This window comes from Perna viridis, chromosome 5, assembly GCF_037379345.1.
Source record: "Perna viridis isolate PV_CMFRI_1.1 ecotype Kerala chromosome 5, ASM3737934v1, whole genome shotgun sequence".
NCBI classification, from domain to species: Eukaryota; Metazoa; Mollusca; class Bivalvia; order Mytilida; family Mytilidae; genus Perna; species Perna viridis.
The window spans coordinates 33407004-33428088 of NC_142449.1; the positions used below are offsets into that span (position 1 = coordinate 33407004).

The 21085-nt window shown below is 31.2% G+C and overlaps 1 protein-coding gene across 7 annotated transcripts in view; it reads right to left on the bottom strand.

The window, feature by feature from the left end:
* The window catches only part of LOC148617160 (MORN repeat-containing protein 1-like), a 47700-nt gene that overhangs the window by 10862 nt on the left and 15753 nt on the right, over window positions 1-21085 (bottom strand). For 2 of the 7 annotated variants that reach the window (XM_088584542.1, XM_088584537.1), the window contains exons 6-14: window positions 19772-19859; window positions 18136-18346; window positions 16850-16964; window positions 14764-14885; window positions 14109-14255; window positions 12954-13133; window positions 4908-4928; window positions 2804-2830; window positions 857-901 (exon numbers count right to left, since the gene is read on the bottom strand). In XM_088584542.1, coding sequence (XP_088440668.1) covers window positions 857-901; window positions 2804-2830; window positions 4908-4928; window positions 12954-13133; window positions 14109-14255; window positions 14764-14885; window positions 16850-16964; window positions 18136-18346; window positions 19772-19859 — 956 coding nt within the window. Of the gene's footprint in view, window positions 1-856; window positions 902-1425; window positions 1462-2803; window positions 2831-4907; window positions 4929-7076; window positions 7101-7389; window positions 7414-12953; window positions 13134-14108; window positions 14256-14763; window positions 14886-16849; window positions 16965-18135; window positions 18347-19771; window positions 19860-21085 lie in introns of all 7 variants that reach the window. The other 5 variants (XM_088584544.1, XM_088584541.1, XM_088584538.1 and 2 more) reach the window with 4 other exon arrangements.

The window sequence follows — 21085 nt, forward strand, 5'->3', positions numbered from 1 at the left end:
GTTCTTCCTGAATTTTTTAACCATCAGTTATCATCCTGCCTTTTTATTTCCAATTTTGTCCTTACCCCGTCCACTGGAATCAAATGGTTGCTCCTAACAATGCATACTAATAAATTACAGTAGATCATTAAGTAATCTACTAATTTCAGTGAATTCAGTAAGTTTGCTCTTGTGCAAGACTTAGTTGTTGTGCAGTCCTATATAGTGATGCAATCTATTTCAAGTAACATATACCTATTAAGTGATGTTAAATTTCTCTGGTACATGTAATTTTATCAAGTGAATCACGGGTGTGTCAGTGAGGACTATTTAAAAGTCCTTGACTTCTCTTAGTCTGGCACAGACCGCCCAAATTATGAGGGCTTTATGATATGTTATATTTGTTTAATTTAAAATAAAAATTAATACAGTAAATATACAACTGATAAAAAAAGACCTTATTAGAATAATAGAATTTAGAAGCTTAATTTAAATTTTTTTGAGTAGAGGGTAAATAAACCAACTGAAAAAAAGATTAGATTCACTGGTAAATATTCCAACTGAGTCATTATTATATTTACATGTAAATATTCCAGCTGAGTCATGATTAGATTTACATGTAAATATTCCACCTGAGTCATGATTAGATTTACATGTAAATATTCCACCTGAGTCATGATTAGATTTACAGGTAAATATTCCAGCTGAGTCATGATTAGATTTACCGGTTAATATTCCACCTGAGTCATGATTAGTCTTTCTGGTATATTTACCAACTGAGTGATGATTAGATGAAACGGTACCAACATTGTGATGTTAAGTCTTTCATGTTATATTTGCAGAAAGGGGGAAAACAAAGGGTATTTTTTTATCTTACACATAGTTAGGGCTCTGCCCAAAGGTGGCGCATTCTTTCTATTGTCTGTTTAAAAGTAAAATGAAGAAGAAAAAACATTGAAAACAATCTGAATATACACATTTTTTAACAGTACAAATCATTCTACCTATTTCCATTAATTGCATATTAAACTGAGAATACTTATATGAAATCTTTGTGCAATCACTTAAAAGATACAGTATCTACACTTACTTAAATATAAGTCATAGCAAAGACTTTGGGAAAATTCATAAAATCTGAAATTGTTATGTAAGATCCAACCAAGTTATTTGTCTCCGCTTTGCTTCAGTGCATTGCATTTAAAAAAAATAACAACCCACTAAACAGCACTTCAGTATGTACATAGATATATTAAATGTGCATTTATATACACAAAAAAATAATAATGAACAAATAATGTTGATATTGACCATTAAAAATATATAACCCAATCATATGGTCATCCTCCAAAATTGTGGTTTTAAAAACTTATATAGTACAAAGGTATATCAAATCTGTGCAAATATCTTTGCTTCAACAACACCACAACTAATAATGTAAATATTTACAATCAGTGTCAACTGAGTTTTTTTCATTGGATTGGTCTGAAATAGTCACATTAAATTATTTGTTTTTACAAAACAACTAACAAACTGCCTTTTTTCTCTTTAATCAGTCTTTGTAAGAATCATGCAAATTCAGTAAAATGTGATAATCCCCAAAAAGGCTACACATTTTGATTTTTGTTATTAAGTTGTTTTTTATATGATGAAATGTATAATCATTCATTCCTTAGGAGTTAATTCAAATTGAAAATCCAATAGTTTCTATTGTAGTTTAATGTCGTTTACATAGTTATCTCCCTTGATTTTAAATTTTACAGTGCATTCTACGTAATCTCTTATGAAAGAACAATCAAATAGCGGTAATCAAAAGAATGTAATCCAAGGACAAAGACCAGACATGGAAAAACAGACATAAACAACAAAGAACATGAAGTAACTGAAACCATACATACAAAGTAACAAAAGCAAATGAGCAACTCAGACTCCACTAAAAACTGGGAGCATGGACCAGTTGCACAAGTAGGACAAGCGTCCTCTGCTTTTCTAAAAACACCCACCGAGTTGCTCATAAAAAGTGAAGTTTTGGGTAGACAAAAGAGGAGAGGAAATGACATGTTGAACAAATCAGTTTTCATGGCGCAAATGGATACACCATAACGATTCACTAGTTCATGATGACAACCGTAAAACTTCTGCAGTGATGAACAAGGGTTGTATGCAGAGCCACATGTAATGTTCTGTTTACTATAACATTTTAAACAAAATACAAAAATAAAAGTATGTAGGCTTTCCAACAGTGTATCACATTTTGCACGATTCTTAGCTGGAATGCAACTTAACATCAGCATAGTAAACAGCAACACTTTTACCTCCATTGATAAAAATGGTATTGTAAAGTAAGTTGTTATCTTTGAAATGAGGATATGGAATAATATACTTCACATTACTAATTAATTTGAATGAAATTATATTTTCTAACACATTTTGGCACAAATATTTTTGCCTGATTTTACAAACAAGTCAAGACCCAATACACTGAAACCTGTCAAAACCAAACCATTTTTTGTCTTAAAGATTTGTTTGGTTTAGAAAGGTGTTTGGTTTACCAAGGTTCAAAATCATTTAAATTGATACAAAGGGACTTAATATATCACTTGTGAACTGATACTCTCATTACCATATATCATTTGTGAACTGATACTCTCACATTCACAGTATCAGGTAAAAAAAACACCAATCTCTTGAAAGAGTAATCAAGGGAACCAAGGTTATAGAAGTAAATTCAAAAATAGAATATAGTAACAGGGTAGATGACCCAAATTTGTGATGACCCAATTTTGTGATGACCAAATTTTGTGAAAGTTATGAGTATAAAGCTTACCACGGGAGCCTCTTCTTTGGCTCAAGTCTGAAAGTTAGTTGTTAGATTATATATATAATGATGTATCATTCAATGTAAAGATAAGGCAGATGTAGCACCTCAAAATTTTAGATCTTAGCTTTTTTTGTGACTCCAATGAATTAAATTTATCATGATGATCAACCTAACAGTCATTTGCTAATTTGCTAATTTTTTCCAAAGCAGCCGGTAAAGTTTTTCGCATTTTACCCTTTGACCTGAAGGACACTCTTCTATTGAAACGCAAGTCACCTGATAGCAATTCTGTTTTCCTATTGGCCAAATACTGATAACTTAGTGACGTACAAAAAACGGTATCGAAAATTTAAAATTGTATGCCATGTGTAATTTTCTTGAAAGAAATGTAGAAACTTAGAAGTATAAATTTTACTGTGTCGGCTATCTTTTTTTTTAAAGAGTAATCAAGGGAACCAAGGCTATGGAAAGATAGTACTTGCACATGTATAATCATATCCTGGAAAAATTTCCTGCACTCATTGTTTTAAAAAGTTCAATTAAATGTTGATAAATGCCCCACTTTAAAAACTGTATCTGCCTGATTTTTAACATTGAACAGTACATAAAACAAAAACACAAGACACGTATCTTATCTACAAAACAGAAAAGAAAAGCATTTAACTTCATTGTAGTTAGTAGTTTCTAAACAATACATCATATAATTTAAAAATATATGACTTTTTCTGTGACTAATGGAATGTTGTGCTGACTTGATAAACTATTATCACTGGTACAAGATTTAGCACAATTAATCTGTTATAAACACAGTTACAGATAATTGGTTAAAAGAAGCAACATACATTTTTTTGAAACTTTAATAACAAGTAATATGGCTAACTTCGTTAAAACTGGACAGTACAATTACATGAAATCAAATTAATATGCATTCAGGGTAATTAACAATCTTGAATTGCTCTGAGTTTTCTGTTATGTCACACACCCAACTTGACAGAAAATAGGAAACAATGGGAGATTGGCTTTTAATTAGATTGAGTAATTAATCAGATTGAGAAATTAATTAGATTGGGTTATGGAGTAAGTAAAGATTGATGTTATAACTAACAGACAGATAGATGTCTTTAAACGTAAAATTTAAATGTATTATACTGCAAAAGAAGCAAATTCCCCAAAAATTGTAATTTCCAATTACTAACTAAAGAGATCCTCTTAAAATTGATGAATTAAAAACAAAATGAAATAACAAAACTTAGAAAAACCATAAAAATTGGTGCCTACGAATAAAAGTTATTTGACAGTAATAAATGACTGGGCTAATAAAGTGCTTGTGTCCTTTCATGTTGGTGATTAAGATCCCATGACTCTGTAGCTGATACATACTGCAACTGTCCTGGCAGTACTCTCTAAATATGGTTTCAGATATTAATTTCTGTATCACTTTTCAACTGATCAGAAGATAGTAAAAAAAAAAAACAAAACCAAAATTTTGATATATGTCATTTGCATAATTATTTTTTTCAACCATCGTAAATTAAGTCAATGCAAGAATTTTAAAATAAAATGAGAAACAGAATACAGTGAATCCAGTCTAAACTTAACTCCGTTCGGACTTTAAATTGGTTTGACTTAGACAGATGTTTGGTTTAGATAGATGTTAGGACTACCAAAATACATTTAAATTGATATAAAAAAAATGTTTGGTTTAGACAGGTTTCACTGTACATAATTTAAAATATCAATCATTGTGAAAAATATCAAGACATTAAAACTGAGATCATTGACATATTAAGTAGCAGTCTTCGTAAGGATCATGCAAATTCTCTAATATGTGATACACCTCAAAAAAGGCTACAATATTTTTATTTTTGTTATTAAGTTGTTTTGTGGGTCTATATGATGAAATGTATTATCATTCATTCAAATCTGCCTGCTCTAAGGAGATAATCAACATTGAAAATCCAATAGTTTATATATATAGTCAAATATATAGGCTTTCCTACCATGAAACACATTTTGCATGATTCTTACCTAGAGCACTACTCAAGACATAGATTTGTTACAAGAGGAAATGGGACAGGTGGGTGGGGTAGGGACTGAACACAACAAATACCTATAGACTGTCTGCGGTCATCTGTAACCAACAATTAAAAAAGCAGATGTTCATGATCTTAACAATTTTAGAGGTAAGATGCAAGGCTTCCAGCTTAGGTAAATTTTTGTAATGATAAACAACTTTGATTGAATGATTGATTGTAGTTTTACATCCTATGACAGATATTTCATGTATTTCAGATAAGAGTGTTTGATCAATCAAACAGACTCTGCTTTGTACAAGTCAAACATGTTACATGAGCAGAATATACAACAAAGATGCGAATATCTACAGATATTGTCCTGCACTCATAATTGTATTTTCCTGGACTTTTTTTTCAAACCTTTCAATCCTGTTAGGGCTTTTGATAAAAAGATTTATTTCTAAATACAAGTACATACACATTCAAGACAAAGAACTGAAATCTAATGATGATTTCATTTGAGATGTATTGAATCCCATTTCCATGCAAACCTAGTATTCATAAAAAAATCATATATTAAAATTTCATTGAATCTTCATTGTTCTTTGAATATCACATGTGACTGATATTCTCATCATCATCTATCACATGTGACTGATACTCTCATTATCATAAAGCACGCATGAACTGATACTCTCATATCATATATCACATGTGACTGATACTCTCATATCATATATCACTTGTGAACTGATACTGTCATTATCATAGATCACTTTTGAACTGACACTCTCATATCATATATCACATGTGAACTGATACTCTCATTATCATATATCACTTGTGAACTGATACTGTCATTATCATAGATCACTTTTGAACTGACACTCTCATATCATATATCACATGTGAACTGATACTCTCATTATCATATATCACATGTGACTGATACTCACATTATCATATATCACTTGTGAACTGATACTCTTATCATATATCACTTGTAAACTGATACCCTCATGAGCATATATCACTTGTGAACTGATACTCTCATGATCATATATCACATGTGAACTGATACTCACATGATCATATATCACTTGTTAACTGATACTCTCATGATCTTGTATCACATGTGAATTGATACTCTCATGATCATATATCGTTTGTTAACTGATACTCACATAATCATGTATCACATGTGAACTGATACTCTCATGATCATATATCACTTGTGAACTGATACTCTCATGATCATATATCACTTGTGAACTGATACTCTCACATTCACAGTATCAGGTGAAAAAAAAACATCAACCTCTTGAAGAAAATAAAAAATAGTTCATGAATAGCATCATATAAATATCGACTGGTGGTTTTTTTAACGTCCTTGATTACCCTGTCAGGTCTCACATAAACGGTATATAAATATTCACTAACAAGTCACTTTTATACCTAGCCTCCTTTTTCTGTATTCGAAGAATATTTAAAACTTTTGTTACAGTCGTAATTAATTAATATTTACTGTGTTTATAAAAGAAATTTCATTTTTAAATGTAATAGGATTTTGTTTATGCCGTAGTTAAATCCTCAATTCAAAATCATCAAAATTCTAAAAAGTCAAAGCTAATCATTAACTCTCACATTTTTTTTGCACCAACGTAATAATGGCAATAATTTTAGAATTTATCCATATTTACCTACCTTATAGTAATTCAGTAATAGTTGTTATAAAAATCAGACAGAAGGTGATTCATGCATGTCAAAAACCCACCAAATTCATTTTATTTTTTGCTCAGGAATACAGACTACATAACTACTCTTAGTTTTTCATTTGGTTATAAAAATGCACTTTTGAGATAAAAATGATATAGATTGTATAGGAAATTTTTCAAGAGTTATCATTCTTGATTTGGTTTCATTTGGTTGATTTTAGAGGGAGAGAAATGTACGATTTTCTTAAAAATGCAGATCTGAATGCAGAAATGATTATCTTTATATAAAAGTATAGTATTTATAGATTAAAAAAAGCACTGCTTGTTTGTTTGGTTTTTCTACACCATGACTCACTTTATTGTTGGTAGTGCCTGAATTTTATACGGACTGGTACTTACCTTCTGTCATATATATATATGATTAACAAATGAATGCAAGAATGAAATAAAAAACCATGAACAAAATAGAAAAACTCAAAAATTAAGAAAATAAAATAACACCAGCAATTGAATGTAATAATCAAAGATCAAAATTTGAAGTTAACATACCAGCTGAAGTAACACTCTTGGGTCCTAAATGGATATAAAAAATCAATTTCAAAGGTCAAAGGTTATGGGGTTCAAGGAGCAGAGTATGACAATGACTTTTGTTAATGACTTAAGACTATGGACATACATGTACATTTATGGTTTGAACACATTCAATCACATTATCTTAATTTGAAAAATAGTAATTTAACCATTGACTGCAAGGATGGAATAAAAACCACAAACAAAATAGAACAAAACTCAAAAATTAAGAAAAAAATAACACCAGCAATGGCATGTAATAATCAAACATCAAAATTCAAAGTTAACATACCTGCTGAAGTAACACTCTTGGCTCCTAAATTGATATAAAAGAGATCAAAGGTTATGGGGTTCAAGGAGTAGAATACAACAATGACTTTTAATAGTGACTTAAACCAATGGACATACATGTACATGTATGGTTTGAACACATTCCAACAGATGTTCTTCCAAACGGTGGTGACAGAAATCATTCTTATTTAGTTTCCAGGCAAAATAAGTGTACTACAGATTAATTCTGCTCTGGCGAGGGTCCAAGAAATGAACCCTACCCCCAAAGAAATCTCATTTTTTTCGACAGCGGAAACTCGTGACCTCTTCTTTTAGCTTTAAAGTCATTATTTATTAACAAACTCTATATCAGATAGCCTCATTTTAAAGCACAATCACGCTGCTTGCAGATGGACACAAATTGTGCTTTCCTAAACTCAGATTTAAACTGCCAGAACCGATAAAGCGGAACATGGTGTAGCACGACAAGGGTTAAATTAAAGAACCTTAGTGAACACACTAACATACCCTACCTTCCACATATTGGACTCTCAAATAAAAAGTACTTTTTAAAACAAAAGGGCTTTAACTTAAAAATAACCTAAACAAAAACACAAACTAGATCTGTAACTCATCATGCCACATTGTAATCTCACATACCAAAAATCAGCCCAATATCTGAAAGTGTTCAGAAAAATATTAGGAAAACTTATTTTTATTAAAATCGCAATGTCCAAGGCCTGTCATTTCAGTAAAAACAACTTAGCAAATAAAATGTAAATTTGATCTGTAACTCATCAGTAGTAGAACCACATACCAAAATCAGGTCAATATCTACAAGCATTTAGAAAAAAAGTTCAGAAAAATGTTATTTCTGCAAAATTTTTTTGCTAAATCTAAAGCCTGTAATTTTGGTTAAAATCTAGGAAGCGAAACAAAATGTAACTTGATCTGTAACTCGTCATGGTAGGCTCACATACCAAAAATCAGCTTAATTTCTGAAAGCATTTAGAAAAAATAACTCCTAGATTTCAAAGTGCCCAGATGTTCTGAATATGGAATATAGATAGGAAGTAATTCAAATTGTCTATTTTAGTGAACAAACAGACAGACTAAATAAATTCTAATTACCAAATAATAGACTATAGATTCATACATACAAACACATCACTCACATGTATTTGCTCAGAAACAATTAGAAACATACAAGTAAATTAAGACATTCACATGTATTTAACTTACAAGAAAGGAAGTGTGTCAAATTTTTCTGAAAATATTCTAAAAATTTAAGCCACTGTGATAAGCAATTGCTAAGAAAAATGTGACGAAAATTTCAACTATAGAAATATGTGAAAAGTAAACAAAGTCCTTGGTAAACTGATAGTTTTTGTCGATTTTCTTTCTGAAATTGTATCCCACCATAAAGCAAACCCACAAGAAGAATTTGCTAAAATTTCAAGCAGCTGTGATGAGAAGTTGCAGAGAAAACTGTGATGGAAAAAAGTGTTACGATAACACCGAAACTTGGACAAGTGTAAAACAGCATACCCCCTATCCTTCAGAGCAGGGGTATAAAAACCTTCAGTAATTCAAGGATTTACATTACAGTTAATAAGTAATTATCATATTATGTACTGGCTACAGTTATGGCAAGATACAGGCAGACTTACTGCATATCACTACAAAGGCAAAAAAACCTTCTCATGAAATTCATGTGATTTTCATATGAAATTTGCTCCACAAGAATTTCATGTGAAGTCCTTCACAAAATTTATTTGCACAGTTCAAGTGAAAATCATGTGAAATTCATGGAAATTCATATAAAAACAATTTGCCTGCGTAGCCCAAGAATGGTTGTATATTGGCTAGACAGAAGGTACATTCAGCCTTTACCATACAGGGGCATAGTTTCTTCAGAGAAGTGTTAGGGATTACCAGTATTAATCTTAAAAAAAATCAAGGAGGAGTTGGGAAATTTTGATGAAGGACAATATAATGCTTTACATTGAATAAAGTAGAGGAATGCACATCTGAACACATACCAACAGATGTTCTTCTGGAGTCTGAAAACAGCATATTTTTAAAAATATCTCTTTTATACAATTTACATATAATGCTGTAGACATTGTCATAAACAAGTACCTGTACAGTATAGATAAATTTCCATTACTCCAACTTTACTTGTATACTTAAGAAATCCTAAATTATTGAAAGATCATCAATACTTTTAAACAGTTACTTCAGTGATAAAAAAATCAAAATTAATGGATAGTATTTGTTCTTTATATAATTAAAATTATATTTGACACTTGTCAGACACAGTCAAACGTATCTTATATGACCTAGCTTCCAAGGAAAAATAAAATCAAGGGGACATTTCAATAGCAGTCTTTTAAGACAGGCTATTGCTAAATATGGTCACTAACACAGGTTTGACTGAATTTATGAAACACATGTATACTCAGCTAGTATTTTAAGTACCATTCTGTGTAAGAATCAGGCAACGGATGGCACATCATTTTTCTCAATTTGGTCTTTCATGCCCTAAATACACTCAATACAAATAGAAAACAACTAAAAAGCTGTTTATATTTATCCTGAAGCACCTGTGTCATAGATATTATATTAATTCTCATATAGGGAAAAAGTGCAGGAAAATTTTCCTGCCATTTTTCCATAGTGCAATTCAACTAAATTTGACATATCAATATCTTAAAAAGGCAAACTTTACAAGCACTTTGATGATTATTTCTGCAAGTGAGGAGGCATAAATTGCCACACCTTATACACATTTTGCCTGATTCTTATACAGAAAAGTACTTACTATTAACTCTGCTTTCCTAAAGGTGAAATTTTGTCAAGGGCATGAGTACTATCCTTAATCAAGTCAAAATCTAGGACACTACTTATCAAACTATTTTTAGTCAAAATTTTACAAATGCATATAAGGCCAAATAAAATTAATTAGTAGATTTTCATATCCTCCCACCCCTAAAAATTGAGAAAAATAAAAATATCAGGGTGGGCATTTCAAAATCAGGAGTTTCTAGTATTGAGGTACATAATGTACTATACCACACATTTCCTATAGACTTAAATGATGTTTCTTCTCTGAAACTGGTGTGACTATGATTTAGAACATATCTATACTTTAACTTATTATAACTGATATACGACCAGCAAATATCATGTATGGAATGATAAAATAAAAATAAAAACCTCTCACCTGCCCCATATCTGAAGTGAAGGTTGAAAATCTACCATTTATGTTTACTTCGCCTAATATACCAAAGACTTTGCTAAATACTTCTCACCTCAGTATTTCACATGTGCAGTTGTGTTGAATGACACATCAAGATGAATTAAGCACAGTTTATAAGCTTAATCTTATACATTAATTACCAAAATTATGAATGAAAACATTCAGATAAAAATTGTCCTAGATTTTGACCTAAGCTTTGGTGTAGTGCGAAAATTTACAATTTGAGTTTAGTACTATAATGTAAACGTTTTGTAATAGCACATATATCGTCGCAGAGGAGATTAAAACAATGACACAGACTAAAAACTAAAAACATGCTTTCCATTATACGGTATATTCAAACTGAACCACAGATTTGTTTTCTGTTATTGGTTTGTACCAAGAGATTCTTCTTAGATGACAAACCAGTCAAACCTGAAGTAGAATTACAGAAACGTGGCTCATACCGGTTAATGGAAAATAAGCTTAGTTATCAAAGACAATGTCAGTGATTATGGTACATGTAGAGGGCTTTCTCTCCATTGCACACGATATTGTGACACTTTATGACACAGACAAACAACTGGATTATTGTAGACATACGCACAAGAATCATATGGTTTGCATCATGTGGTTATTATTTTAATTGAGCAACATAAGAATATCATATGTTTTAGTATACATATGATTATCACATGATTAACATATGTTTTCAAGCCAAAATTAACCTATGAGAATCAAATTATAATCACATAACTATCATATGTTAAATATTATATGGTTATAAAATGAATCGAGCACCATATGATTATCATACATGTATGTGGCACATTTGGCTGTGTAGTACATGTATAGGATCTTTGGGTCAAGGTAAATATGACTTTAGTACATAAACAATGAGTTTGCCCTTTATCTTAGGTATAAAATAAAACACTCATACCAGTAGAAGTTCTTCTCTCATCTGAAACCATCAAACTGTTTACTTAGTCAATTTGTTATTGGTTCAAATACATGTACATGTAAAAATTGTCAAATTACTTGGAAAATAATAAACCATGCATGGGTGTCACAACAAAGAATACTTCAGTCTTTAATTTTAAGTAGTAATGCTTACTTCAAACAAAGTAATATCTACAATATGGTAAAGTATTTTCTCAAATTTGAGTATTTTTCAAGACATGTGGCATCTTGCCTGGATATTGAGATTTTCCTCAAATCCTTTAGTTTTTCCTCCTTTCCTATGTAATTTGATTGGTTGAAATTTGGGTTGAAGAAGGATTTGAGGAATATCTCATTGATATTCTCTATGAGACCGAGCCGATATCCAAGATAAATAGACAATGGCAACCAAAAAATAAAGACACAGTTGCATTTTAGAGCTGCAGCGTCCATGTTTAGCTTACACTCCACAACCAAATACCATAGTAAAACTTAAAAACAAGAATTTGTCATGCCATAATATTAAAAGAATGTAACTCATTCCAAGAATCTCTGCTTGGAGAATATATCATATGAAAGATTCAAATGAAATGAATAGAATCAATATACAAAATATTTTACTACAATATTCATTACTTTTCAAATGTATTATTGAAAGTTGTAGGTAAAATATGAGACTATTTTTTTCTTATTATTATGAAACATCAAATCCATGTATTAAGAACAGGAGCTTGCTCCCAATATCACATATGCAGCCTGACTAGTGTGTTTTGTGTTTACATACTAGTTAAGCTGCATATTTGATAGTGGAAGCAATACTTAGAGTGTTAAGTGAACATAAAAATTTGGAGATTACTTTAAAAAAAAAAATGAAATTCTGAAAAAAAAGTCAAGTGACAACAGATATAAAACAACATGAAATCTACAAAATGAATTATAAAAAAATTACTAAGTTTTTATGAAAAATTCTGCTAACATAAATAATACTAATTTTATCAGTAAGAATTTTCTTCTCTAGCCTACATTATGACATTGTATAATTGCAATATGAAATCACTCATGTTACATAACTAAAGGTACTAAATACTAGATTGAACCATTTCCTGACTTTAGGAGGTAGACCTAGGGTATATCTTAGTATCATATTCAATTTCACCAAAGCCTATCAAGCTTTCATTTGAAACAGAATGAAATCAGTCCAAGTTACTTTGATGCTAACATGACATTGATCTAAAATGCTGAATACAAACGTTTCAATAATTTGTAAGAGTTGTATCCCTTTCCTTAGGTCTACCTCCTTAAAAGACTTAGACATATATAGTTAAAACATTTAAACAATGAGAAGCGATAGACAATCAAAGAATTGACGACCTTACGATAGGTGTACTAACAAAATGGAGTCTCACCTTGTCTTACAGAGCCTTTAGATCGAGAACGGTTCTTGCTTTCATTCTCAGCCTCCTCCATTGCTACAAACGGTCTGTACATAGGTGGAGCTGGAGCCAGCTGTAGGTAATCCCAAGAACTAACCCCTTCCTCTGTTCTACAGCTAGGCACAGGTGGGGGTAATGGTATTGATTCCTTCTCTGCAAATATTATAAATAACAACTAAAGGATTATACAGTTATTTCAGGGGCAAAGCCTGGTATTGCAGGCACTGCTGGAGCAGTACCAACAATTTTTGTTGGAATGTCATGCAGTACCTAAAATTCTAGTAAAAAAAAACAAAAAAAACTAGGTATTAAACTCAGTAACTAATAAAGTTCAAAGATAAGTGTTCACTACCCCTGCCGTACCAAGATTTGGGTGCTACGTCTCTGTAAATTGACTAAAAAGATACTTCATTCTAATAACATGAATAAAACCAATATAGGAACAATCACATACAAAATTAGTAAACAATAAACAAAGTTCAGTATGTAAACATGATTCTAAGAGAATTGCAACTGGTAATACATAATGTCATTTACCAGCCAAAAATATACAAGTTCAAGGGCCATAAATCAGTCAAAATCATTTGAAAGAACCAGAATTCAAAGCTTGACTATACCTCATCTAGATACAGCTAAATACCCAATATCAACTCAATACCTTTAATAAAAGTACAAAAAAAACTTCAAAATTTGATTATGGCAAACAAGTCTATATAGGGGTCAGAACTCATCCAAAAATCATTGACAGGAATAAAATCAAAACTTACAATGTAACTCATCTAGATGTACAATGTATATATAGACCAAATATCAAGACAATATCTCAAAGGATGTCTGAAAATTAAGTCTGAACTATCAACACAACAGATAAACAGACAGACTATAGAAACCTTAAACTATAGTCAATGTTGGCTTTTGTTGGAACATGACTAAGAATAAAACTATTTTATTTAACTTACTCATAAAAACAAACCAGTTTTTGACTGGGTTCAGTATCCTTATCTTATTCCCCCACCCAAATTTTCTGCAGCCAGGACATAAAACAAACTAATACTTTGACAATATTTATTTTCAGGCTCCTCATTTTGTTCCCCTCTCTATCACTATTAGTACAGACATAAAACAAACCAATATTTTGACTAGTTTCCTCTGGTTCCTCATCTTGTTTTTCACCATCATCACCCTCAGCCTTCTCCTCATTTGTTTTCTCCTCATTATCATCCCCCTCTTCACCCTCCTTCACTTCATCTGCATTCTGGTTGTCATCTTCATCAACTGAAATACATAGATATTATCTTAATAAATTATTATAATGTGTAGATACTCAGCAGTTACTCTTTAAATGTAAATCGACAAGTTCAAAACTTCATGAAATGACAAATTAGGAAGAATTATACGAAAGTTTCTCACAAATAAAAGTACCGTCATAACACATCACATACTAGTACTAAAGAAGCTTTGAAAGTATTTTCAAAATATTGTGCATTTAATGGGAAGTTAAATGATAATGGCCAAATTGCAAAAAAATTTGGGGGGTAAAACAACTTAAAACTACCATAACTTTGCATAAATAATTGCATCAAACGGAAATTGGAACTGAACCTGTATCAATGATGTGCAATATCTATAAATGTACAAAACTCAAAAACATCCCCATTAGTCATCATCTGAAAACTGTTGAGAGACTGACAGATGGATGGATCAATGGACAAGCAATGGATTTCAAAATACATGTATACATAAAACAAGTCTGTAAATCTATGTTTTCGAGGAGAATATTTACCTCTGTCAAGTTGGTTGGTAGATGCCATCAGTTCATCTTCCTTATCATCATCATCCTCTGTAGTATCAGCTTGTTGGTCTGGTACCTGGTTGGTAATTGGATAATGTACCACTTGGTAACCACTGTAAAATTGTTTAATCAAATATGAATTAAGATGTATGTATTGATGAAAATAATTGTTACAGAGAGTTATATAGTTATCTTCACAGAATAAAGTTGTTCTTCCATTAATTAAATAACAATCACAAAGAAATTTTAACTCACATTAAAATACCAATGAAATGATAGAAGGTTCAAATCCCCTTTTTAATTGTTCAATAAAATAACGAAATTCATCAGGCAATTGTCATTTAATCAATGGAAGACCAACTCTATTCCCTGAAGTTAACTATAATACTCGCTGTAAATATTTGAAGTTCTTTTCATTCATTTTTTCATTATACAGCTATATTTACTAACCAATCAAGAACTTTGATCTATGTAATAGAACAATCCCTTACCTTTCTGTAATGTACAACCAGAAGTTTCATATTGTACATTAAATCAGTTATTTACTGTCCATTACAGTGGCATTGATTTCGAATTGAAAAATGGGTCAAAAACAAAGCAGAGTATGGACATTTCTTAATATTCACAAATATATGTTGGACCAAATTCCTGTGGTAGCTGTATAATAAATAGGTATGATGGAAACCTAACTTTTTGTAGGTTTAAACTGGTCTAAAGCTGGCATGTCAGTTAACTGCTAGTAGTCCTTAGTTTGTACATTTGTGTAATTTAAATTCAGTTTCTTTATTTTTATTGTAACAAGGGACTCAAACCTATTTGAACCGATTTTTAGTGTTTAATTCTGTAATATTTTTTCACAGTGGCAAAATTTTAAAGGGGGAGGGTTGTGATCATGTCAAAGTACTAAAACCCTGCACATTATTTGTGCCTGTTCCAAGTCAGCAATTTCTGGCCTCTGTCTAGTTTTCACTTTTTGTTTATTTTTATGTTACTTGAGTATGTAGGGACAACTCTTTCTCTGTTCCTTTGTATAATGATGTTTTGGGGCCAGCTGCAACATGCAACATGCTATGTAGTATGAAGGTTTCCAAGTTGTTCATTGAAGACCAATGGGTTGCCTTAGGCTGACATTTTCATCCAGGTGTCTCTTTGACATATTCACCATACATATTCCCATTAAATGAAACAGCTTCATTCACAATACAGAAATATCGTACTGAAAACTTGTATTGGATTCATGACATACACGAACACCAAAAAGACAATATATAAAGATCATGATCATGCAACATATAAGAATTAACAACTTGCTTTCAAATCTACAGCAAGTCAGATTTTTCATTGCTTGGAAGGGTAAAAGTACTAATTTTTGCAATAAAAATGGCTGCCACCTGGAAATGTTAAAAGCGATGTTTCTAAAAATTTAACTTGACCTTCATTTGGTTACACGAAACAACATATCAAAATTTAAAAAAATCTACCAACACTTTCAGGATATTGCACAAACAAAATTTGGCAGCCAGCCGGCCACCTAGCCATCATCCCACCTGTTGTACATCACAAAATAACTGATTTCTTTCCCTGAAAATCTGGTTATAAATACACACTCAGATAAAAACAAACACTTTTTGAAGTCCCTTCATATCAATTTAAATATATTTTGACCCTAAGTAACCAAAATCTTGTTAATCCAAACAAATGCTACAATTCGAAAGAGGTTCAGTTTAAACAGGTTTCACTGTACAAATGATAGACTTTAAAATGTGTTCAGTTTACCAGGGTTCTAAATAAATTTAAATTGATATTAAGGAGGTAGACCTACGGTAGGAGAAACAACTCTTACAAATCATTGGAATGTTTGTATTCACCTTTTTACATCAATCTCATGAAAGCATCAAAGTAACTTGGACTGATTTCATTCTGTTTCAAAGGAAAGCTTGAAAGGCTTTGGTGAAATGGAATATGATACATACATATCACTGATTTCAAGAGCTATTTCCCTTATCCTAGGTCTACCTCCTTAAGAGACTTTAAAAAGTGTCTGGTTAAGACAGATTTGACTGTAGACGTGTCTTACAATGGTGTGTCTATAGGTCTATCCTCCACATCTTCTATCATGTCAAACAGAGCAGATCCTTTAGAGGGTTGATAGTATCTAAATCCTGCTGTAATCTGTATTTCTCTCCCATTATCTGCACAAAAAAATACTGTGAAAATACTATTGTTCATTGGGTGCAATTTTTTGTGGTATTCATGGGTAGGCTAAACCACGAAATTTGGTTCCCAGTGAATAGGAAATTTCCATTGATGTGCTTACTGAAAACCTCAAAACCATGAATTCAAAATCCATGATCATGTGTTTCCTCCTTAATCCATGAAAACTGGTATCCATGAATTAAAGTACTTTCACAATATACAGTCAACCAAGTGTTAGCAACTACCTGTATTCTATAATTACATGTCTTAAAAGACCATGATTAAAAAATATCCCAAACTTTATGTTAAATGAACCTGTTTACAAAGACCACCAGTTTTATGTGACCCTGATTTTGCTCTCCTATTGTTTGACTATACAAATACATGTTTGTATTGGTAGAAAGTGAGAGGAGTGTTACTGAGATACCAGTAAATAATGTGCTTTTTCATGAAAGTGAGTTTTTGTTGAGTTTAAATTTTATTATAGAAGACTCTATTAAGAACGGAAGGAAGTTTACAAATGAAAACTTTTGCATACACCTCGTCTTATATCAATCTTTTGTTAATAGCAGGTCAATATTTACATAATTATGTGAATCACATGATAACATCTGTCAATAAGACAATACTTACATATTTGAATCATATATCATATGTTAGCAAGCCAATATTTCCATATGTGAAGCAAATGATATCACATGTCAATCAGCCAATGTTTACATATGTGAATCATATGGTATCAAATGTTAGCAAGCCAATATTGACATATGAGAATCATGTTTACACGACAGTATTTACATATGTGAATCATATGATAACATATGTTGGCAAACCAATATTTACATATGTGAATCATGTTTACAAGACAGTATTTACATATGTGAATCATATGATAACATATGTTGGCAAACCAATATTTACATATGTGAATCATGTTTACAAGACAGTATTTACATATGTGAATCATATGATAACATATGTTGGCAAACCAGTATTTACATATGTAAATCATGTTTACAAGACAGTATTTACATATGTGAATCATATGATAACATATGTTGGCAAACCAGTATTTACATATGTGAATCATATGATAACATATGTTGGCAAACCAATATTTACATATGTGAATCTATAATAATCAAATGACTACATCAAATGACTTACCTGCAACTAATTCACCTTCATCATTTAAGCAATGTACTGTTATGGAGAATGGGGTGCCCTGCCTGATTGTCATCGGTGAACTGTCTATGACAATTTTCAGTTTACTGGCCATATTGGCTGGGAAGCCGTTATTCCATAAACCATCATAAACTACGCCTGATATATGTTTGAACAGACCTTGTCCACTGAATTCATCATAGTAAAAATTACCCTGGAATTGAAAGATACAAAACATAAAATATTTATACTAAATCAAACAATTTTAAATGTAAACTTTGGAAATTTTGAATTTTTCTTACAAAAGGTCAGACTTGATCACATGTGATGTTTATTTTACTTAGTTAAAATGCTGTCATGAAAATCACAAAATGCAAAGGTTTAGACATACTTCCAATATGATGTCTATAATCAATGAATCTATCCTTAAAAATTAACAAAATTAGAAAACAAAACAAACCATGACCCAAAGTGAAACCCCTGACCTTGACTTTAGTGTATAGTTAAAATATAAAGCATGATGTCAAACAGGAAGTTGCTCTTGCCCATGCCTGTAATCATATTTTAAAAAAAAAAGACACAATTATATAAAGCTTTTTCAATCCAGTGGTTGTGACATGAAGTTGGAGAGGATTAATTGATTGATTGATTGTGGTTTTACATCCTACAGCAGATATATTGTGCATTTCAGGATTAGAATAATTGACATATTGAACAGACCCTGCCTTGTACTAGTCTAACATGCAGAGTTGGATATATATTGTGCTGGCTCACAATAGCAACAGCCCTCTGGCAGGTATGGCACCCCAGTTGGACACATTATTCTGACTCTGATCACACCAGATGTCACTCTACCCTTAAGGAGGTAGACCTAAGGTAAGGGACACAACTTTTACAAATCATTGGAATGTTTGTATTCATCATTTTACATCAATATCATGTAAGCATCAAAGTAAAATGGATTGATTTCTGACTCCAAGCCAACCAGTCATCACTCTACCCCTTAAATACCACAGATAAATTAAACTGTTTCTACAAATTTTAAAGTCTTTGAGGTGACAAGGACAGGGATTGAACCCACAACCTTTCACACTCAAGGAGACCACACTTCTCTGAGAGCACCGAGGTCATTAAGTTGCAGAGAAAAAAAAAAGTGTGACAGACAACTACTGAAGACCATAAAACTTTAGAGTGGGGGAAAAACAGCAACAATACTACAACATCACAAATACACTCTAAATTTTCATGGTTTAATTGAACATTCTTATTTAAGGGTATTTTTAATTTGTTGTTTCCATTTGGATAAACATACTTAGTACATTATTCAATGCAAAATAAGACAGAAACAAAAAACACATGGTAGAAGAACTAATCGACACCATAGAAATCAGTACTTAAATCAATTTACTTTACTTTTTTAGTGGAAAGTCAACAAAATATGAAATTCCATAATACTTTTTTTCTATCACAATTTATAAGGATAATATATTTAATTTCAGGTCTTCACTTAATTAGATGAAAAATCACCTGATTAACTTTTCATTGGTAGTTGAATTGACATTTGACAAAGAAAGATTTAAATCTTTACATGTTTATGGAACTTAAATTAAAATAACTATTATATGATACTAGTACATACATCATACAGAGATCCATCAGCACAGTATAACCTGCCTTTCCCGTGTCTCTTATCTGCTTCCCAGTATCCTTCATATCTGTCACCATTACTGAAAAATTACATTTTACATTAAATATTAAATTTTGAATCAATTAATCCTTTAAAGTATCACATTCCTCTGCTTTCAACATATTCTTTAAACATATTTTGATAATTGATCTTTAAATTTCATAAAAAATTCTTTTATCTATGTCTATAGTTATACTATCTAAAATAACTAATAAAAGTCTTTGACCATTAATGTCTTAAAGGTTGAAGTTTCATTTTCTTGTCCCATACAACAATTAAGAACTTTAGCAAATTACTGAAGACTATTAAGTACTATTCTGTGAAAGAATCAGGCAGTGGGTGGCACATCATATTTCTCAATTTCGTCTTTTTTGCCACAGATATTATCAATACATCTAGAAAACAATTGAAAAGCTATTTAAATTTATCCTGAAGCATCTGTGACGTAGATATTTTTTGACAGCTTATATAAGGAAAAAATGCGGGAAATTTTTCCCACCATTTTTCCATAGTGCATTTCAACTAAATTTGACCAATTAATATCTTAAAAAAGGCAAATTTTACAAACACTTTGATGGTTACTTCTGGAGGTTATCGGTATAAACACGTGGTAAATGCAATAAAATCTTTTTTTTTCCTTCATGCGCAACGCCTTATACACATTTTGCCTGATTCTTAGAAGGAGAGGTACTTAAACAGTCTTCCAAAAGTTGATAAAAAATCTTATCAATTGTTACAAGTCATTATCTTCACTTGAATTATATCAAAATTGTTTACAGCAAAAAATATAGGTAACTTCACGGAACTGAGTTGGATTTCCTGTGGCTGAAAATTTCCTTGGGCTGTTAAATGGACAACTAACAAGAAGATTCAAGTATTCTATTATAATTTCAAAAGTACTTAATGCTAAGTTTGAAAGTTTGATAGAAATTAAAAATTTTTCTGTCAACTGTCCAGTTGACTACGTAAGAAAGTTCATCAAGTAATGGCAATTAAATCTCAACTCTATTTCCTTAAAATAACTATATTACTCACTATAAAAAAATCAAACCTTAATTTCAGAAATTATGACAAGTAACAATTAAAGGATACAGGGAATATGCCACATCAATGTGACAATGATGAATCAGTGTCAAATTATGACTACAACCATAACATTTGGTGAAAATATATCTCTGAAAATGTTTGTGCCAAGAAAGTGGCAAAAGTAGATATAATACACTATTAATAACAAAAGATAAATGTGACAATCAAAATTTTGAAAGA